The 18,046-nt window shown below is 43.5% G+C and overlaps 1 protein-coding gene across 3 annotated transcripts in view; it reads right to left on the bottom strand.

Annotated features, from left to right (window-relative positions):
- ANXA11 (annexin A11) overlaps window positions 1-18,046 on the bottom strand; it is a 260,240-nt gene that overhangs the window by 3,463 nt on the left and 238,731 nt on the right. For 2 of the 3 annotated variants that reach the window (XM_083146276.1, XM_083146274.1), the window contains 6 exons: window positions 16,474-16,587; window positions 13,215-13,305; window positions 5,945-6,024; window positions 3,965-4,021; window positions 2,508-2,601; window positions 2,310-2,405 (listed from right to left, as the gene is read on the bottom strand). In XM_083146276.1, the coding sequence (XP_083002402.1) occupies window positions 2,310-2,405; window positions 2,508-2,601; window positions 3,965-4,021; window positions 5,945-6,024; window positions 13,215-13,305; window positions 16,474-16,587 (532 nt within the window). Of the gene's footprint in view, window positions 1-1,821; window positions 1,839-2,309; window positions 2,406-2,507; window positions 2,602-3,964; window positions 4,022-5,944; window positions 6,025-13,214; window positions 13,306-16,473; window positions 16,588-18,046 lie in introns of all 3 variants that reach the window. The other variant, XR_014444389.1, reaches the window with a different exon arrangement.

Genomic DNA, 18,046 nt, shown 5'->3' with positions numbered 1-18,046 from the left:
CTCTTCCATTATCTGGGAAAGCACGGAGAATGGAAAAGCAGCATCTCCTGTAGTCAAAGCGCACAAGCACTTCAAGTATCTAGATCAAATCTGTGTCCTACAGTAAGCTCACCAAGAACCAATTCCTGTCACGGACCAGGGCCTATTTGAGGACAAACAATTTTTATGCCCTAAATGGGGTGAAACAAAGAATGTTGCAAAGGAAGCCAGATACTGTTTAACCAGGCGACAGCAACCTGCATAAAAAAAAAAAAATATATAGAAATATCTTTTACCTGCTGCCTTTTCTGCCTGCTCTAACCATGGCTACATCTATGGAGATGTACGGTTTGCTACCTTTCAAGCAGTCACTAGTTTCCTTATCTATAGTTTGGTCAAAACTGCACTGTAATCTGGGGATTATGGCTACTGGCGACGCCCCACTAAAAGAAAAAAACGACACCGGGAAGCCACGTCATGGATGTGTTGGAAGACCTGCTAAACTGATAATGGTTTTTAAAACGTTGACGTTCTATCCACCTAATTTATAACTTAAAAAGGAAATTCACCGCTGAGTTTAATACCACACAAACTCCACATATGCTTATTTGTGAGAGATTACCATATTGAAAATAAAAATAAAATGGAAAATAAACACCGGAAAGGACTCCTGTACCGATTAAAAAGTACTCAATTTTTCCTGCTTAACCCTTTAAGTGCCAACATCTCTGTGAGCGATGTGCAAAATATCGGCTAAAAATGCCATCGTCGCTCACATTTCTTATATAAATTCAAATAAAAAAATGTGTAAAAAAAATATATTTCCTATATAACGTAAACATTACAGGTCATTGTGATGAACAAAAATGTTTGCTTGGCAATTTTCACACCTATTTTGACAAAAGTACTTGGCACTATAACTTCTAATGGAACAGTATTCCCTTTGGCCACAATACCAATACATAGTATAACAAAATGGAATATTGTACTGATACATATGAAGCAGACATTTAGATATGAAGTGTGATCAGTTTAGCCTCACAATGCAAAATAATTTTTTTTTAGTATGATATTCCATTAAACGACACAGTACATGAAGTCCCCCTGTAATGGTACCTTATCTTGCAGCACATAAGGGCTCGTACATACAGGAGTTGGATGCACAATATTTTCCTGTCATTACTTTTACCTGTGTTAAAAGTATGTTCTCAAAGCCTCATTGCAACAAACTGTACAATGTAATAAATGCTCCCATAGAACTCCATTAAATGCAGAGGTATCCTTTTATACTGTGGATCCAATTGCACATAACAGCCTCTCTTGACTCGGCCTCACCAAGTTTCGCTATCCCTGGAAATGTGCATCATAGTCGCACAACTAAAACGTGTAAATGCTGCACTGCTAGTATACACAGACCACTGGAATTACAATTGATACGGCACTAACTGAGGGGCAGATGTATGAAGCAGTGATAAAGGAGAAGTGAGCCAGAGGAGAAGTAGCCTATGCTAACCAATCAGCACTGAAGTAACACCTACAATTTGCATAAAATAAAATTATACAGAGCAGCTGATTGGTTGCCATGGGCCACGTCTCCTCTGGCTCACCTCTCCCTCCTTACCACTGCTTCATACATCTACCCCTGAATGAGTCCGGTGTACTTAGGCCCAGTCTTAAATTCCAGGATTTAAGAACACATTATTAACACCTGTTTACAAGCCCTTACAATGTGATAAAACAGCACAGCAACACAACATGCAGTGACAGCAACACACAAAACACAATGGCCCATTGGAACACTCTAATATGGGGCCTGGATGATATGGGTGATCCGAGAGTTACCAGACATCATCTGGAAGCTTATAAGTGGCCAAGCCAAAAGATAAAATAACAATCATTAGCATCACCAAACAAGTTATTCATTGGAATCATACACATATACATACAAATGCTAAATTCAATAAACCAAAGAGTATAGGTTGGAATCAGAAGGAATGAAAACGTTGGTAGCAGAAACCAGAGGGTACATGGGCCAGATGTATCAAGCGTCAAAAAGTGATACAATGGAGAGTGATAAACAACCAGCCAATCAGCTCCTAACTGTCATTTTTCAAACCCAGCCTGTAACATTTAGTTACAGGCTGGGTTTGAAAAAAACAGCAGTTAGTAGCTGATTGGCTGGTTTTTATCACTCTCTGCTTTATCACTTTTTGAAGCTGGATACATCTGGCACATAAGAGAGTATGGACAGGTGCATGTAGCACAATGTATAGGGAGTACAATGTACAACCAGATGCCCGGTGCACAGTGACATAATACAGAAGACTCACCCACTGCCAGCATGCCCCTCTCCAGATCCCCCGACATCTCACGACAGATGCTCTTCTCCAGATCCCGGTTGCACATTCTCTGGTATTCAGAAAAAACTAAGGAAAGAAATCCCGATTAAGTAAACAATGCTTATTTACATGCATTATAACGGCTTGATTTGGCAAACAGACTCCAGCACACAGCACACTCTCCATTACCTGCATTAAGGTGCGCCCGGCTGCGGGCACACAGAATGGCGTTAAACTTCGACTCATCTGTTCCCAGGCGGTTTTCTCCAGCAGCGTACAGCTCCTACAGAACACACAGTCATTACTAACTTGGAAATAACATTTGAATACAATTAATTGTAGCAAAGTCAGTTATGTATGCAATTAAAATATAACAATGTGGTCAAGTGTAGGGCATATTTACTTATCTATATGTAGCAGTATTGTGCAACCTTATTTGGCAAGCTGAGGTATGTGCTGTACACAAAACCATTCATTTCTAGGTTTTAACTTAGATTTTTCTCTTCTAAGTATTTAATAGTTTTGCATTTTTTTTTTCTTTTTCATTTCATTTAATATATAACTAAATATATAGTTAAACTATGCCATGTAATGAGCAGGTGATTTTAACTGAGAGTTTCATCCTCTATAAATGTGCCCAGAATATAAAGGCAACAGACTGGAGAAAGCAATTGTAATAAGCATTCTGAAAACCGGTTAGACGAACTGAAATCACAAACAAAATATCATCACAATACGCTGAAAACCAGATTCACTGGTACTCCGGCAACAGTGCCAAACAAACGACAATGTTTGCAGCATTTAATAAACTCTTCCTGGTATTATAGCATCAGGTGCACCTGAATGAGGCAATTGAAATACAAAATCTGGTACTTGTTTCCTAGCACGGCGCCAGCGATAAAAATTGTAACCATCGGGTCCTAAAAAATTGCGTCGATCACATCGCATGCAACCAAATCGCATGTGATGCGATCTACGCAATTTTTACATTGGAACCGCAGTGAGCCACCGAGCCCGAAGCATGGTGAGGGGACGCGCATTACTACACAGGTATTACGCGTCCGCTCGCCACGCTTCGGGCTCGGAGGCTCGCTGCGCTCACCACACTATATAAGATCAACTCCACGCCGACGTGGATAGTGGGGGTATGAAAAGGTCGGAGGACGCGGCTCGCTGCGCTCGCCACGCTTCGGGTTGGCGTTCATCATGGGGTGGCGTTAACAATGGGGGGGGGGGGGCATTTTACATACAAATTACCCATCAGGGTGGGTATACAATCAAAAATCGGGTCCATTGGGCCATTTAACATTGTTCCCCATGTAAAATCGGGTCCATCGCATCGGTCGCATTGTACGCCATTATAATGACATACAATGGACCCGATTTTACATAGGAATTTAACATTGAATAAAATGCATTCAATGTTAAATCGCGTTTGTCGCATCGCATACCTTAAGTTAAGGCATGGGATGGACGCGATTTTTTAATTGTCGGGGAAAAGGCTAAAAATAGCCCTAAAATTGCGTCGGTCGCGTTAATCGCATACCTTAACTTAGGGTATGCGATAACCCACGACGGGCGCCATGCTAGGAAACAAGTTCCCAAAATCTATTGCTGTGCATTTTGGAAATTCTATTTGCACTCACCTGTACATCACGCTGGACAAGTGACATATCCACATTGGTGCTCTCATCTCTATTTCCCTGCAGAATCAGACACAAATGACCGTTACATAAATGTGAATGCAAATAATGTATGCAAAAATGAAAGGCGATGTAAAGACCAGGGGTAAGAAGCAGTATTAAGTAAAAAGGGGCCAAGCCTCTGTGGCTTGTATGTGGGCAATTCAATCACAAGATCAGTTACCCTATAGAAGCCTATGGGCTTCTAGCATACCTATCAGCTGTGAGAAATCCAACCTGATCCCTCCCAGCACCACCCAAGGTGGGCATATCACTCAACGCACACGCACAGGTAGGAGTCCGGTTCCTAAACCCGTAAGTTCTATCATGGCAAAGGATGGCTGTTACTGTAACAGCAGAGCTTTCCTGAAATCTTCATGCAAACAGAATTAGTAAGAAGTGTATACGAGCAATCTGGCAAAGTCAGGGCGAAGTGAAAGGATCAACACAGAAAACGGTCGACGCAAATTTATGATTTTTATCAAACAACCTACTTTTTCATATTTAAACATCCCAGTGGGACAGGATAATATACTAGAGGGAGAATATACTAGTGTGCTGAGCGCAGTGAGGAACAATGCGAGTGGACGAATGGACATGTCGAAAAAAAACAAAAACTAAAACTAACTCATGTCCACCTTTTCCCAATTCTACCTGATGACCTAATGCATGGTGACCTAAAACATGTTGACATTTTTCATGTGTCAACCAATAGTGGATGATCTAATGACTGTCAACCTATTGATCCACACCCAGACAGTTCTGGGATAAATGATAGACAATTTGCTCCTGTTGACCCCATAGTCATTGTGAACCTCGGGAATGGCGACCATTTCCAGGTGTTGACCTAACCACTGTTGACCATTTGTGGTTGACCTAGTGACTGTCAACATAGACACTGTTGACCGGATACCCCCCTGCTGTTTGGATGCCCAAAGTGCTGAGTTTGCTCACATTATGTTTTTTTTTTGCGCCTCAAGAAAAATGATACCTACATGGCTTCTGTGCACCCACACAGCAGAATAATTGAATTGGTGCTGTAGGAAGTGCCATCTAGTGGTATACAGAGGTGAATTCCCCCATAGAATCTGGAATAAGTACCCAAAACCATGTGCTAATATGGTTACAGCCCCCAAGTTTTTTTTAATTGGGGATTTCTTTTCGAGCCAAAACAATAAACTCAAGTTTAATTTCACCTGATAAATAGTTGTTGGAAGCTAATATAAGTAGATTTACAGATACTAAAATAAACCATAACGCTTACAATTCTGAACATAAATATATTTATTAAGGTGTCAACAGTGGCTTACCACCTAATGTGCTGTGAGAGTTTTATGGTGAGAGAGGGTAGAACGGGAAGACGGAACTGACACAGTATAGGGGAAAGGGGAGAACAAGACGGTAAAGGAGGAGGATGAGAAGGAGGCAGCAAAATGGGGAGGGGGGACTTACTCTTTCAAAGGGGGTGAAAAGGACAAGACATTGAAGGGGGGGGGGGGGGAGATGCAAAGGGATAGAGGTGAGGAGAGTGAGGAATATAGCAAGGGGGGTGGAGATGGCGAGAAGGTTAAGGGGTGGGTGTTTGAAGAGAGTAAGAGGGTAAAGGGGAGGGGATAGTGAAAGCAAGATGACAAAGGCAGGGGAGTGAGATGGAAAAGGGGGGAGAGAGGCAGATGGAAAATAAAAAGAAAGAGCGAGACAGCAAGTCTATGTACTAAACTGTGGAGAGAGATAAATGGACAGGGATAAAGTACCAACCAGCACTTAACCACCACTTTTCAAATACAGTCTGTAACATGGCAGTCGGGAGCGGTCTGGCTGGGACTTTATCTCTACCCACTACCTATAATTTTATTTAAGTGCACTTCTATTGTGGTACATGGGAAATACAGGCACAAAACAAAGACTGCATTGTGTAAAAACTGTCCAAGGGGTGTCAATTACCTGAGCCAGTGAAATGAGCAGGCGCTGGAAGTGACCAGAGGTGTCACTCTTTATTGCTTGTTCAAGGGTCTTCTTGAACTCTGAAGGAGGAGAGACATTCATTTTAGTATTACCCATGATGAAACTGGAAACAAAGATCATAGTAGCAGATTTAACAAGTGACATTCCTGTTATAAGTTATTACGGTACTTGTTTCCTAGCACGGCCACACCGATTTGCATCGGGGTGGTCGTGTCTGAAAAATTGCGTCGGTCGCATCGCATTCGATGCGACCGACGCGATTTTTAGATTGAATCCAATGTAAATAGGGTCCCTGGGACCCTATTTTACATTGGATTCAATGTAAAATATTCCCCAGACTCCCAATTTTACCCCCTCAATGCTGCCACCCCACGATTGACGCCAACCCGAAGCCTGGTGAGCGCAGCGAGTCCGCGAGGGGCGGCGGTGCACGTCCTCCGACCTTTTCATACCCCTACTATCCACGTCGGCGTGGAGTTGAGAATAGTGTGGCGAGCGCAGCGAGCCCCGCGAGGGGGCGCGTATACCTGTGAAGTTATACACGTGCGCTCACCACGCTTCGGGCTCGGTGGCTCGCTACACTTTATATTCTCAACTCCACGCCGATGTGGATAGTAGGGGTATGAAAAGGTCGGACGACGCGCACCGCCGCTCCTCGGTGGCTCGCCACGCTTCGGACTCGGTGGCTCGCTGCGCTCGCCACACTTTATATTCTCAACTCCACGCCGATGTGGATAGTAGGGGTATGAAAAGGTCGGAGGACGCACACCGCCGCCCCTCGCGGGCTCGCTGCGCTCGCCACGCTTCGGGTTGGCGTCAATCATGGGGTGATGACGGGGCCATATACAATGTGAAATGGGTCATATTGGCCCATTTCACATTGTTTCCTATGTGAGATGGACTTAATCAAGTCCATCTCATCTTGTGCCATTATAATGGCACAAGACCGACGCGATGCTCCCGATTTCAATGTTAAAAAATATTTGCCTATGGCAAAATCGCGGGCATTGCGTCGGGGGCCATGTTAATGGCCGCGACCGACGCGATGCCCCCGATTTTGCCTTTGACGGTAAAATGGGCCTGATTTCAAAGGAAATCGGGTTCATCGCGGGCATCGTGTACCTTAACTTTAAGGTACAGTACACGATGCCCGCGATTGTGGCCGTTCTAGGAAACAAGTACCGTTATTACTAATCTTAAATGGTGATCCAGCCAATCAGCACCTGGCATTATTCATAGTTAGGAGCTAATTGGCTGGAGTGGTATTTAAGATTAGTAACAAGGATAACAAGAATATCACTAATTGTAAAATCTGCACCATAGTCCTAAAACCCTTACATCATAAAGGAATTTGACATTTCAATTCATTACGGCCAATAAATTAGGATTACTCACTAGTGCATGATAATTTGTAGCCTAATTTATTTATTTTATTTTTTAACAGTTTCTTATATAGCGCAGCATATTCCGTTGCGCTTTACATAGGGGACAGTGATACAACAAAACAGGGTATTTACAGACAGTCAAAATGTAGGAGGGCCCTGCTCGCAAGCTTACAATCTATAGGGAAAATGACCAGACACGGTCCAACATTTTTTTTAACCATGTGCTAATTAAGAGACAAATTTATATTTATTAAGGTATCAACAGTGGCTTGGACCTAATGTGCCCTGGGCTTAAATTAACCTTATAGTATTGTCTGAATGTATGTGTGTGTGTGTGTGTGTGTGGGGGGGGGGGGGTGTTTGGTCTCTACAGAGCTGATCGCTCCAAGGTTCTCTCAGGTAAAACAAAGGGTGGCAGCATCTGCTTCTACATCAATGATCGATGGTGCACCAATGTCACGATCCTAGGCAAATCATGCAGCCCTCAACTGGAGATGCTGTGTATCAACTGCAAACCCTTCTATTCCCCCTGGGAATTTGTCTCGATTGTCCTAGTGGGAGTGTACACCCCCCTTGCCTGCGCAAAGGAAGCCCTGCACCACCTGGCCACCAGCATATCTGAGTTCATAGTGCTGGGTAACTTCAACAGAACTAACCTAAGCCAGGAGCTGCCCAAGTTCAAGCAACAAGTCACGTGCCCCACCAGGGAAGGGCGTACCCTTGACCACCGCTACACCACCCTTAAGTCTGCCTTCCGGTCAATCCCCATGCTGCACTCGGACTATCTGACCACTGCCTCGTCCACCTACTACCTACCTATACGCAGAAGTTGAGAGCGGCTAAGCCTGTCGTCAAGACAGTTACGAAATGGACTAACGAGGCAAAACTGAAACTCCAGTCCTACCTCCACTGCACAGACTGGGGGGGGGGGGGGGGTGTCTTTGAAGCCTCGGTAACTGATCTGAATGACCTGACTGTCACGTCACATCCTACATAAGCTACTGTGAGGACATGTGTATACCCACCAAGACCTACCGCATCTTCAACAAAAAGAAGTCTTGGTTCAATGCCCAGCTCAGCCAACTCCTCCGAGCCAAAGAGGAGGCCTACAGCAGTGGTGACAGAGCACAATACAACTGAGCCAGGAACTCCCTAACAAAATAAATCAGGCTAGCAAAAAAGCGGTTCTCTGACAAGCTGACAAATGACCTGTCCACTAATGACCCTGTATCTGTGTGGAAAGGAATGCAATCGATAACCAGCTACAAGAAAACACCCAAACCCACTGCCATGTACCAAGACCTAGCTGATGAGCTGAACAACTTCTAGTGCAGGTTTGAAAAAAAGTAGTCCACTGTCAACCAAACCATACCCTCTGTGCTGCCCCAAATGTCAACAGCCAACTCCAGGTCACCCAAGCAGAGGTGGATGAGATGTTCAAGAGGGCCAAACCAAGGAAAGCACCAGGTCCTGATGGTGTTACCATCTGCCCTGAGAGTAGGTGCAGGTCAACTTGCCCCCATATTCACCAGGATCTTCAGCAAATCACTGAAGCTACGCAAGGTTCAAAAGCTCCACTATTGTTTCGGTCCCCAAGAAATCCACTATTACAAATCTGAATGACTACAGGCCGATAGCTCTGACGTCTGTGATCATGAAAACATTTGAGTGCCTGGAACTGAACCACCTGAAAGCTGTGACTGGCCACCAGCTAGAGCCCCTCCAGTTCACCTACCGATCTAATCAATGCGTTGAGAATGCAGTCAACCTGGGCCTGCACTATATTCTGCAGCACCTGGATATGCCTGGTACCTATACAAGGGTCCTGTTTGTCGACTTCAGCTCGGCTTTCAACACAATCATCCCCAACCTCCTCCACCCCAAACTACTCCACCTAGGAGTCCCTGAAGCTACGTCTTCTTGGATTGTGGACTTTCTGACTGATAGAAAACAAGTTGTAAAAGCGGGGAAATTCACCTACCAAGTGCAGTCCATCAGCACAGGAGCCCCCCAGGGCTATGTACTCTCACCCCAGCTCTTCTCCCTGTACACAAACGACTGCAACTCAGAGGCGCAATCAGTAAAGATAATCAAATTTGCCAATGACATTACCGTCATCATCAAGGCCGGGGACGAATCGGCCTACAGACAAGAAGTGGACCGATTGGCCCGGTGGTGCAGCAGCAACCATCTAGAGCTCAACCCACTCAAAACTGTTGAGATGGTAGTGGACTTTAGGAAGAAGGCTGTTTGTGTTCCTCTGCTAACAATTGCTGACAGTGTGGTGTCGCTAGTGGACTCCTTCAAGTTCCTAGGAACCACAATCTCCCAAGACCTTAAATGGGGGCCCAACACTACGATACTATTGTTGGAAAAGCGCTGCAATACTTCCTTAGGCAACTGAGGAAGTTCAACATCCCACAGAAGCTTCTGCTACTCTTCTACTCCGAAATTGTGGAGTCTGTACTGTGCTCCTCAATACTGGTCTGGTACAGCTCCGCCAGTGAGAGAGACAAATGCAGACTCCAAAAGGTAGTCAGAACTGCAGAGAAGATAATCGGGACGGACCTTCCCTCTGTCCAGAGCAAAAAAAGCAGGCAACAAAGATAGTCAAGGACCAACTACATCCTGGCCATGGCTAGTTTAACCTGCTGCCATCAGGCAGACGCTACAGGGCTATTCCCACCAGGTCCACCAGAAGCCTAAAAAGTTTCTCCCCTCAAACGGTTCACCTGTTGACACGTGAACTCATGAACACCTCACTGTCTAGTCGCGCCATAAACCTTTGCACATAATCTAACACGGTGTACCCTCAGAATAACTTTCTGTATGACTGTACATGTTCCCCCACCTGTTTATACTGTATGTGGTGTACTTGTTACCCACCTGGCTGCTGCACAGAAAACCGAAAACAAATTCATAGTATACGCAAGAATACCTGGCCAATAAAGCCGATTCTGATATTGATACCCCTTTTAGACATACTACCCAGGATTTTAGACCCGGTTCCATCCTGGGGTTTTAAAAATCCCAAGTCCATTGCAGGTGCGCAGGACCCTGGATTTTAGACAACTAAAATCCTGGGTAGAGCCATTCAAACATACTCTAGTCACGGATTGTGTGTGTGCACATGAAATATCCCGGGATTTTGCAGTATGTCTGAAAGGGGTATTACTGGGACCAGAGAAGTGGTCCATCTATCCCAGCAGTGTTAGGAACACACTACTTAACCATATACACTGAATAATATAGTGCAACATATCGTTCACATGCAGTCAGCCGCTGGGTCATCCCATTGGCAGCGCATCACAACAGATAGAATGACACCAATGTTGGCGGGAGGGAACTGCAGTAGTGCATGAACATTAGACGATGTGCACATGTCGTTCTGAACCACTAGATCGGATGAATACCATCTAATGTGTATCCAGTCTCAGACTGCACTGTCCTCACCAGAGTGCTAGAAGTGGGGATGCAGCACTGGGATTAGGCCTGGCTGTGACAGCAGTAAACACTGTTGATTTTAGATCTAGTAGGCCATTTTATCTAAGAATAAGGGGCTGATCTTTTTAAATGTGAAGGGTGCCATTGCCATAATATTTAACAGCACCCGATCACGCACTAATCGCAGGCTTCTTCCAGTCTGAATTCACACAAAATTGATAGCTGCCCTACCGAGCAGCAGGAACATTTGTTCTGGCCGCCATAAAGTGCGCTTGCTGCTGTGATGATTTGCACCTGAGAATTCATCACGGCTAATAGGATCGACCCCTATGGCTCCTACCCTCACAGAGACAGATTCTGATATGGAAGTCCAAGTCACGAAAGTAGATTGAGCAGGACATTAAAACAAAAAAATTAATTCTCCATTCTTTTCACTGCTTGATCCTATTGTGGTAGGTGACAGCGGTGTGCAAATAGATGTCAGTGCAAATAGATGTCAGTGCACACGGCAGATGACTTCACCATAGGCTGGATTACTAATCAGGTGGAAACAGGAAGAGGGAATAGTATACAAAAGGGTACAGGTTATGTCATGGCTTCTGTGCTAGCTGCGGACAATGGGACAGGATTACCACAGCCAACCTATCTGATTATAAAAAGGGGAACAAAGTAATGGAATAATTATGTGAAGTGTATGTCAACACTATGCATTACAAGCTAGATTTGTGCACGTTTTGCTTCTATTCCTGCTGATATTGTGGCACCTTCAGACAGCATCTACCTTTCTAATCCACCCCCCTCAGCTGCTGGCTGTTGAAATAATCAACTTAAACAATTGGCCTGCTGCTTCACATATGAAGCTAATTAAGAATCACAGAATTGTACTTAAATCTAAATGAATATACCGATGCCTGGAAAGCTTAGCTGTGTCAGAGGAGAGGTCTGCTCTCATGAATAACCATGCAGGAAATCCTTGGTCATTGGTGCAGTGGAATCTAGCCCTGATTGGTTGGCTCTGTGAAGCCCACATCTACTCAGTTTATGTGAGCAGGGTGGCCACTGTGAATGACCCTGTTTATTTAGTACTCACTCAAATTCATGGCAGGAGTATAAACTACTTTTGCCTCATAATAAAAAATGATGCCATTGAGCAATAGTACTGTTTCCAAAGAGAACCCTTTAACCTATTCCTTTGCTGTCCTGTGTTAAACCCAATGGTCCTCTCTACCTGCTATCCTGCAGTCTTAATACAAATCAAGTGGTCAGGAGGATCCAGTCACAGCCAAAGAGATGCTTTAGTAACTACAACCATTCAGGATTAAGTGACTACAGGAGCCAATGCTGCTAGGGGCACAACTGTAACATGCTGCTGGCAATTACTCATGGTAAATCCTGGCCAGCTGAGCATTACCAGGTGTAAATCAGTAATGTCCGGTCACAGATAGGAAGTGGAACATCTAGAACAAATCGGTAATAATATGCCCCCATCCATTCATTCCATCTTTGCCACAAGGCCTAGGCAGGCTTCGCGTGTGCAATGTAAAAGTGTAGCACACAGGATAAAAGTCAAACAGGAAACCATTCTACCTATTAGAGAACAGTCTGCTGATGAACTTCTTTTTCTATTTTGTGGTTACTTGGTTTGAAAAAGATTTATACTTTTACCACCTAACATGGATAAACATACGAGCCGCTTCATAGCAGTTTGCATATCATTATAGGTTTATATACCTTTTTCTATATTTATATTTGAAAATAAATACTTTTTATACTATCACCATCTGAGTATTTTTTGGAACATTGGTTGGAGACAGCAAAGATACCTTTATGTGAGGATCCTCCACATATGCATGTAAGCTTTAATGTGAGCATCTTAAAGCGCTTGTGTATTTTAAAAGATACCTTTATGTGCATATCCAACACTCTTTCAAAGTAAGCTTCATGTAAGCCTCCGTTGCTAAAATATAGGCACCAAAGGTCAATCCAAAGAAGCTACACATCACGGATCCATAGACCATAGGGGATCCCACCCTTTATGAACATTTTATACAATATAAAACTTTAAGTTGATTATGAGACCTACTACACTATAGTGTCTTTTTTTTAATTTATTTCATGTACGAGAAACCTGCATTACTGTACATCTTTAAAAGTTTGTCAGTGTTTTGGATTCTGAAATTTTACTTATGTATACTTGATGTTTATATTTACATAGTCGGCGCAACCTTAGGAGGTTTTATTTTGTGTATCTATTTGATGGGTTTGGGGACACATCCTGTATTCCTACCATAGTTTCTGCCCACCGTGCAGTGTTTTCTGTTCTATTCTGTATTGCATACTAGCTACTTAGCTAGTTACACTTCACAGTAATACTAAAAAGCAGGGTGCAGGAACCCTGCAAATGCCAATGTTTCCCTTACCCATCTTGTACACTCTGTTGATTTCTTGTATCTGTTCATTGCTCCTGGATGCCAGGATTTCAATGAGACATTCTTCATCTGTGCCAGCACCCTGAAGAAAATATGTAAAAATTTAAATAAACAAAAACAACAATTAACTATTCTCTGAAACATGACCGCAGGATAATGGAAATATCCAGTCAATGGTGGTTCAGAGAACCTATTCTTGGTAGGGGACTGTGAGAAGGCCCAGCAGCCGTCAGCTGTCCATATTAAGTCCCAAATTCAGGAAATGCAAAGCAGCAGTCGCTTCCCATAGTGCCTCACAAATGATAACAACACGCATACACTGCTACAGTACATCGGAGGTAAATCCGATGAGTCATCAATTACTTAGTGGACTTCGAGAATCAAGAGGAAGAGAATTCATGAATAGAAAGTAAACTTTGGTCCACGTGGTAGAATATAGAGATAAGGAAATGGGGTGAACCCTGGGAGAGGAAAGGAAAAACAGGAGATGGAGAGTGTGATATGTCTGCTCTAGTGTAGTGGTCCATTATGGCCAGGGAGTGGTGAATCAAGGTGTGTGAGAAGACAACTGTGTATAATTGGTTTATGTGTAGTCATTGAAGCGAGCAAATAGGAAAGCTGCCTGTTACAGCATTCTCCATGTTCACTCAAACTTTGGTGCCCATAGAGAGCCATTACGCAAAGGCTGATTTCCGACTAGGCACTTGCCCAGGGGTGCCAACTTCTGGGGGCCTCCCACCCCTGCACTGGAGCCTTTGAAGAGATTGTAGGAGGCATTGTGTGTGCACGAGATGTGGGAAAGGTTGGGGATATATGCCTTTTTTTGGTTTCTCCTAGCAACTTTGGGACTAGGAGGCAGAGCCTGAGCCTAATAGTGATACTATAATAACGACGATACAGAGCCGGCTCTGCAGCCATGCTTAACAGCTGTGACTGCAGGGGGGCTTCCAATAATATTGGCCTGTATACTTATCCCACATTCCCATGTGTTATCATTCAATGAAAGGATGTTTTTTCTCCTGAAATGGCTTGGAAAGAATAGCCCAATAATAGCATAAAAAATAGTTTGGTGGAAGACAGGAAAAGTGTTCATAAGAGCCAGTAACAGAGGGCTGTGCAGAGGGATCATCATTAATGTGTGGTCAGCAGACAGCAAATGCACAAAATAATGAGGACTCTGAAGTAACAAACAATTCAACTGATTTTTCAGAATCCTTGAACTACGAAGATTAGAAAATTCATCAGCCTGATGGTCAGCGGAGATGGTCGCGACCCACTTTAGAATCAGGATGCACAGTTTGAGTACTGCTGGTACTGACAAAGTTCTGGCAAAAAGATTTACAGAGTGTCGGGTGACTAGAAAAGTGGGCATAAAACAGGACATAAAGATTGTGGGCTTGAGGGGGGGGGGGGTCTGATGGTCCTCATAAGGGGCATGTGGAAAACCTCTTGCCATGTGGAGCCTATTTTTCACAGTTTGCCCTCAATCGTATCAAAACTGGCTAAGTCACTGTTCTTGTGACACTCAAACACAGAATGACCAAATGGGACAAAATAGTTAACAGCAGGTTAAAATATGTAACACAGAGCTGTAACATGTGACTATTTCCCTATCTTTGCCTATGCATACAGTATGTGAGAGAGCCCTTTTCCTAGAATCTTATCCCTTTCTGCTCAGAATTACACCAGTACATTTTACCATGTTATCACATTCATCACCTAAATATTTGCAGTTTATACCTTTAATTTACTAGGCAAACTTCTTTTTAAAAGATCCCCCACTTATTACTATATGAAAACGTATTCCTCTTAATGTGTTCATTGTATATATTCAATGCCTTCACTAGTAGAGAGAGATTTTTCCCTGTTCACAAACGCACCAATGTTACAGCTTGTTATCCACTACCAATATTATCAGCAACTGCTGACTGATAAGTACTGGTAAGTATTGAACCCCCTCCCTGTACCTATTAATGCCCAGAGGGAAGGGCGATCCTGAAGCCAAGGTTCCCCAAAGGTTTCCCCACAATGGTTTTTTCCCTCTCCTGAGTGCTGAAGGGGTTGCCCCATCCCTGATATATATATATATATATATATATATATATATATATATATATATATATATATATATATATATATATATAGTAAAATTATGTCTAATCAGTTTACTTCTGGGTTCAGACCCCATGTTTTGTTAATTCTGACGTACAATAAGCTTTTATATATTTGAATATATAATTAATGTGTTATGTATTCATTGACTGAGTCTCCATACTTTACTGAATGCTGCTTTCAATGTGTCCATAATTGACTACTGATATGACACTTTGGTAGAGATCCTATTATCCGCAATCGTGGGTACCAGGCTTGCATGTTACCCACATAAGCAGGCATGTGCCCAGGCCTATTGGGAATTTATTTCCCCGGATAGGCAAATTCCTCGAAAGCAGCATCGGGAAAGTTTTCTCGGAAAACGGCGCTGCAGCTGGGCGAATAAAAAACAGGTTTCACTGAATCTGTGGGATTTTGCAGCAAAATTTGTCTTTTAAATCGGGCGATCTAATAGGACAGTCCAATAAAAAAAAACATGGTGAAACATCAGGAAAATTGCAGGTCCACGTGCTCATATGGTCACAAAAAAGTCAAAAACTCATATGGGCCTTTTCATGCTTCGACATTTTCTATGTTGACGTTTGTAATTTTTGCCCTTTTGAGGACATTGTGAACCTCATAAACCACACTCGTATCACATCACCACCAGACAATTCATCCGATGATGAAATGCGTGTACACATTACACAATGGTTGTGCAAAGTGGTCTCAGGTACCACAATTACACAAATAATTGTGTAGTGTGTGTGTCCAGCTTTAGGGACACATTTGTCCATGACTATTTCTTATAAGAGACTACATGGATTCAGTACTGAATCCCGGCGGTCGGGATCCCGGCGTTCAGAATCCCGACGCCGGAATCCCGACAGCCGAAATGCCGACAAGGGGGGGGGGGGACGTGGATCGCCCCCCCTTGTGGGCTCGCTGCGCTCACCACACAGCGGGCCCGGTGCCTCGATACGCTCGGCACACTAATTTATCGTCCCTCCTGGGGTGTCGTGGACACCCATAGAGGGAGAATGTGTCGGGATTTCGGCGGTCGGGATTCCGGTGTCGGGATTCTGAACGCCGGGATCCCGACCGCCGGGATTTTAACTGCATTCCGACTACATGATGAGATCCACCCCACAGGACTTACTTTAATGGCATCATGAATCTCTTGTGCATCATACATGCTTGGCGCTTTCATCATTGCCAGGATGGTCTTCTCAAAGTTACCAGAGATCTCAGATTTCAGATCCTTTATCAAATCCTAATACAACAAGATAAGAAAAAGTTAACTTTTTGGTTAAAATACCATTAGCCTAGCAACATAACTTTAGAACTTATGGTCATGCCATATACAACGAAGATAAAAGTGCTAAAAAATAGTCTAAAATTCAGTTGAGTACTGATTCTGGTTCACTTGCAAAAACAAATTTGCTCTGTAATGGACAAAACCATGTGCACTGCAGGTGGGGCAGATGTAACATGTGCAGAGAGAGTTAGATTTGGGTGGGTTTTGTTCTTTAAACGGATATCTATATTGCAGTGTAAAAAAAAAAAAAAAAAACAGCCAGTATTTACTCTGCAAAGAAACAAAATAACTCACCCAAATCTAACTCTCTGCACGTTTCATCTGCCCCACCTGCAGTGCACATGGTTTTGTCCTTTAGAGAGAGAATTTGCTTTTGCAAGTGAACCAGAATCAGGCCCAAGGTCTATATATACTGTAAGCAGGCTACAGACAATCAGCTCCTGGGCCAGAACAGCAGCAGAAGCCACCAGATTAATGCTTCCCACCATGCCACCAAATACAGCTGGTGAACTATTTGCATAAACCAACCAGGTGCGTGTGATTACATAGAAAGCTAAAGTCTATATGGAGACATACAGTACATGCTTTGTTTAAGGTCTAGCACCTGTACAATATATTTTTATTAGGTGTGAAGGAGGAAATATCTAGTATTGTGTAATGGTTAAGCATTTCAACCTCATATTAACCCTTTCTACGCTGATCTCGCCCCTATGCGGAGCCTGTTTTGGCACTTTTTGGGCTGATCACAGTCCAATACCACTATCAGTCATTTGATTTTTCAGGAGACGAGTTCTCAGAAAACCACCACAAATGATATGCGGAACCTCCGATATGGTTAGCGTGATCAGTGACACGTGGGTACACACGTAATGATGCTGTTAACGATAATCGGTCAGTGTAGTCACCAGGACACCCACGAACATGCAGTCACTGAGGATATCGTCGGCTCGTACCGCATGTTCAGCCAATCAGGGTTATCCACTGGAGGGCGCATTATTAACGCTATAGTGGGAACACACTGAACAATGTGCACAGCAATATCGTTCTATACAATGAATGATATCGTTCATGATCATCATATGGTGTGTACCCAAACAAGAAAAGTAGAATTCTGGTCAGAGTTTCAGACAAAGTATTTTTGTTACTTCATTATTGAGACTCATGTCCAGGTGTTATCTAGGTCAGTGATGGCGAACCTTGACACTCCAGCTGTTGTTGAACTACACATCCCAACATGCCCTGCTACAGTTTTACTAATTGGCCATGCTAAAACTGTAGCAGGGCATGGTGGGATGTGTAGTTCAACAACAGCTGGAGTGTCAAAGTTAGCCATCACTGATCTAGGTGGTATAGATACCCTAGTGTGCTCACATTGTAAAGCTGCCTGCAACATCCCCCTAACATACAAGGTCAT

This window comes from Crinia signifera, chromosome 6 (genome assembly GCF_055691185.1).
Source record: "Crinia signifera chromosome 6, ASM5569118v1, whole genome shotgun sequence".
NCBI lineage: Eukaryota > Metazoa > Chordata > Amphibia > Anura > Myobatrachidae > Crinia > Crinia signifera.
The sequence above is the reverse complement of the archived record's forward strand: the minus strand, read 5'-3'. Positions and strand labels throughout refer to the sequence as shown.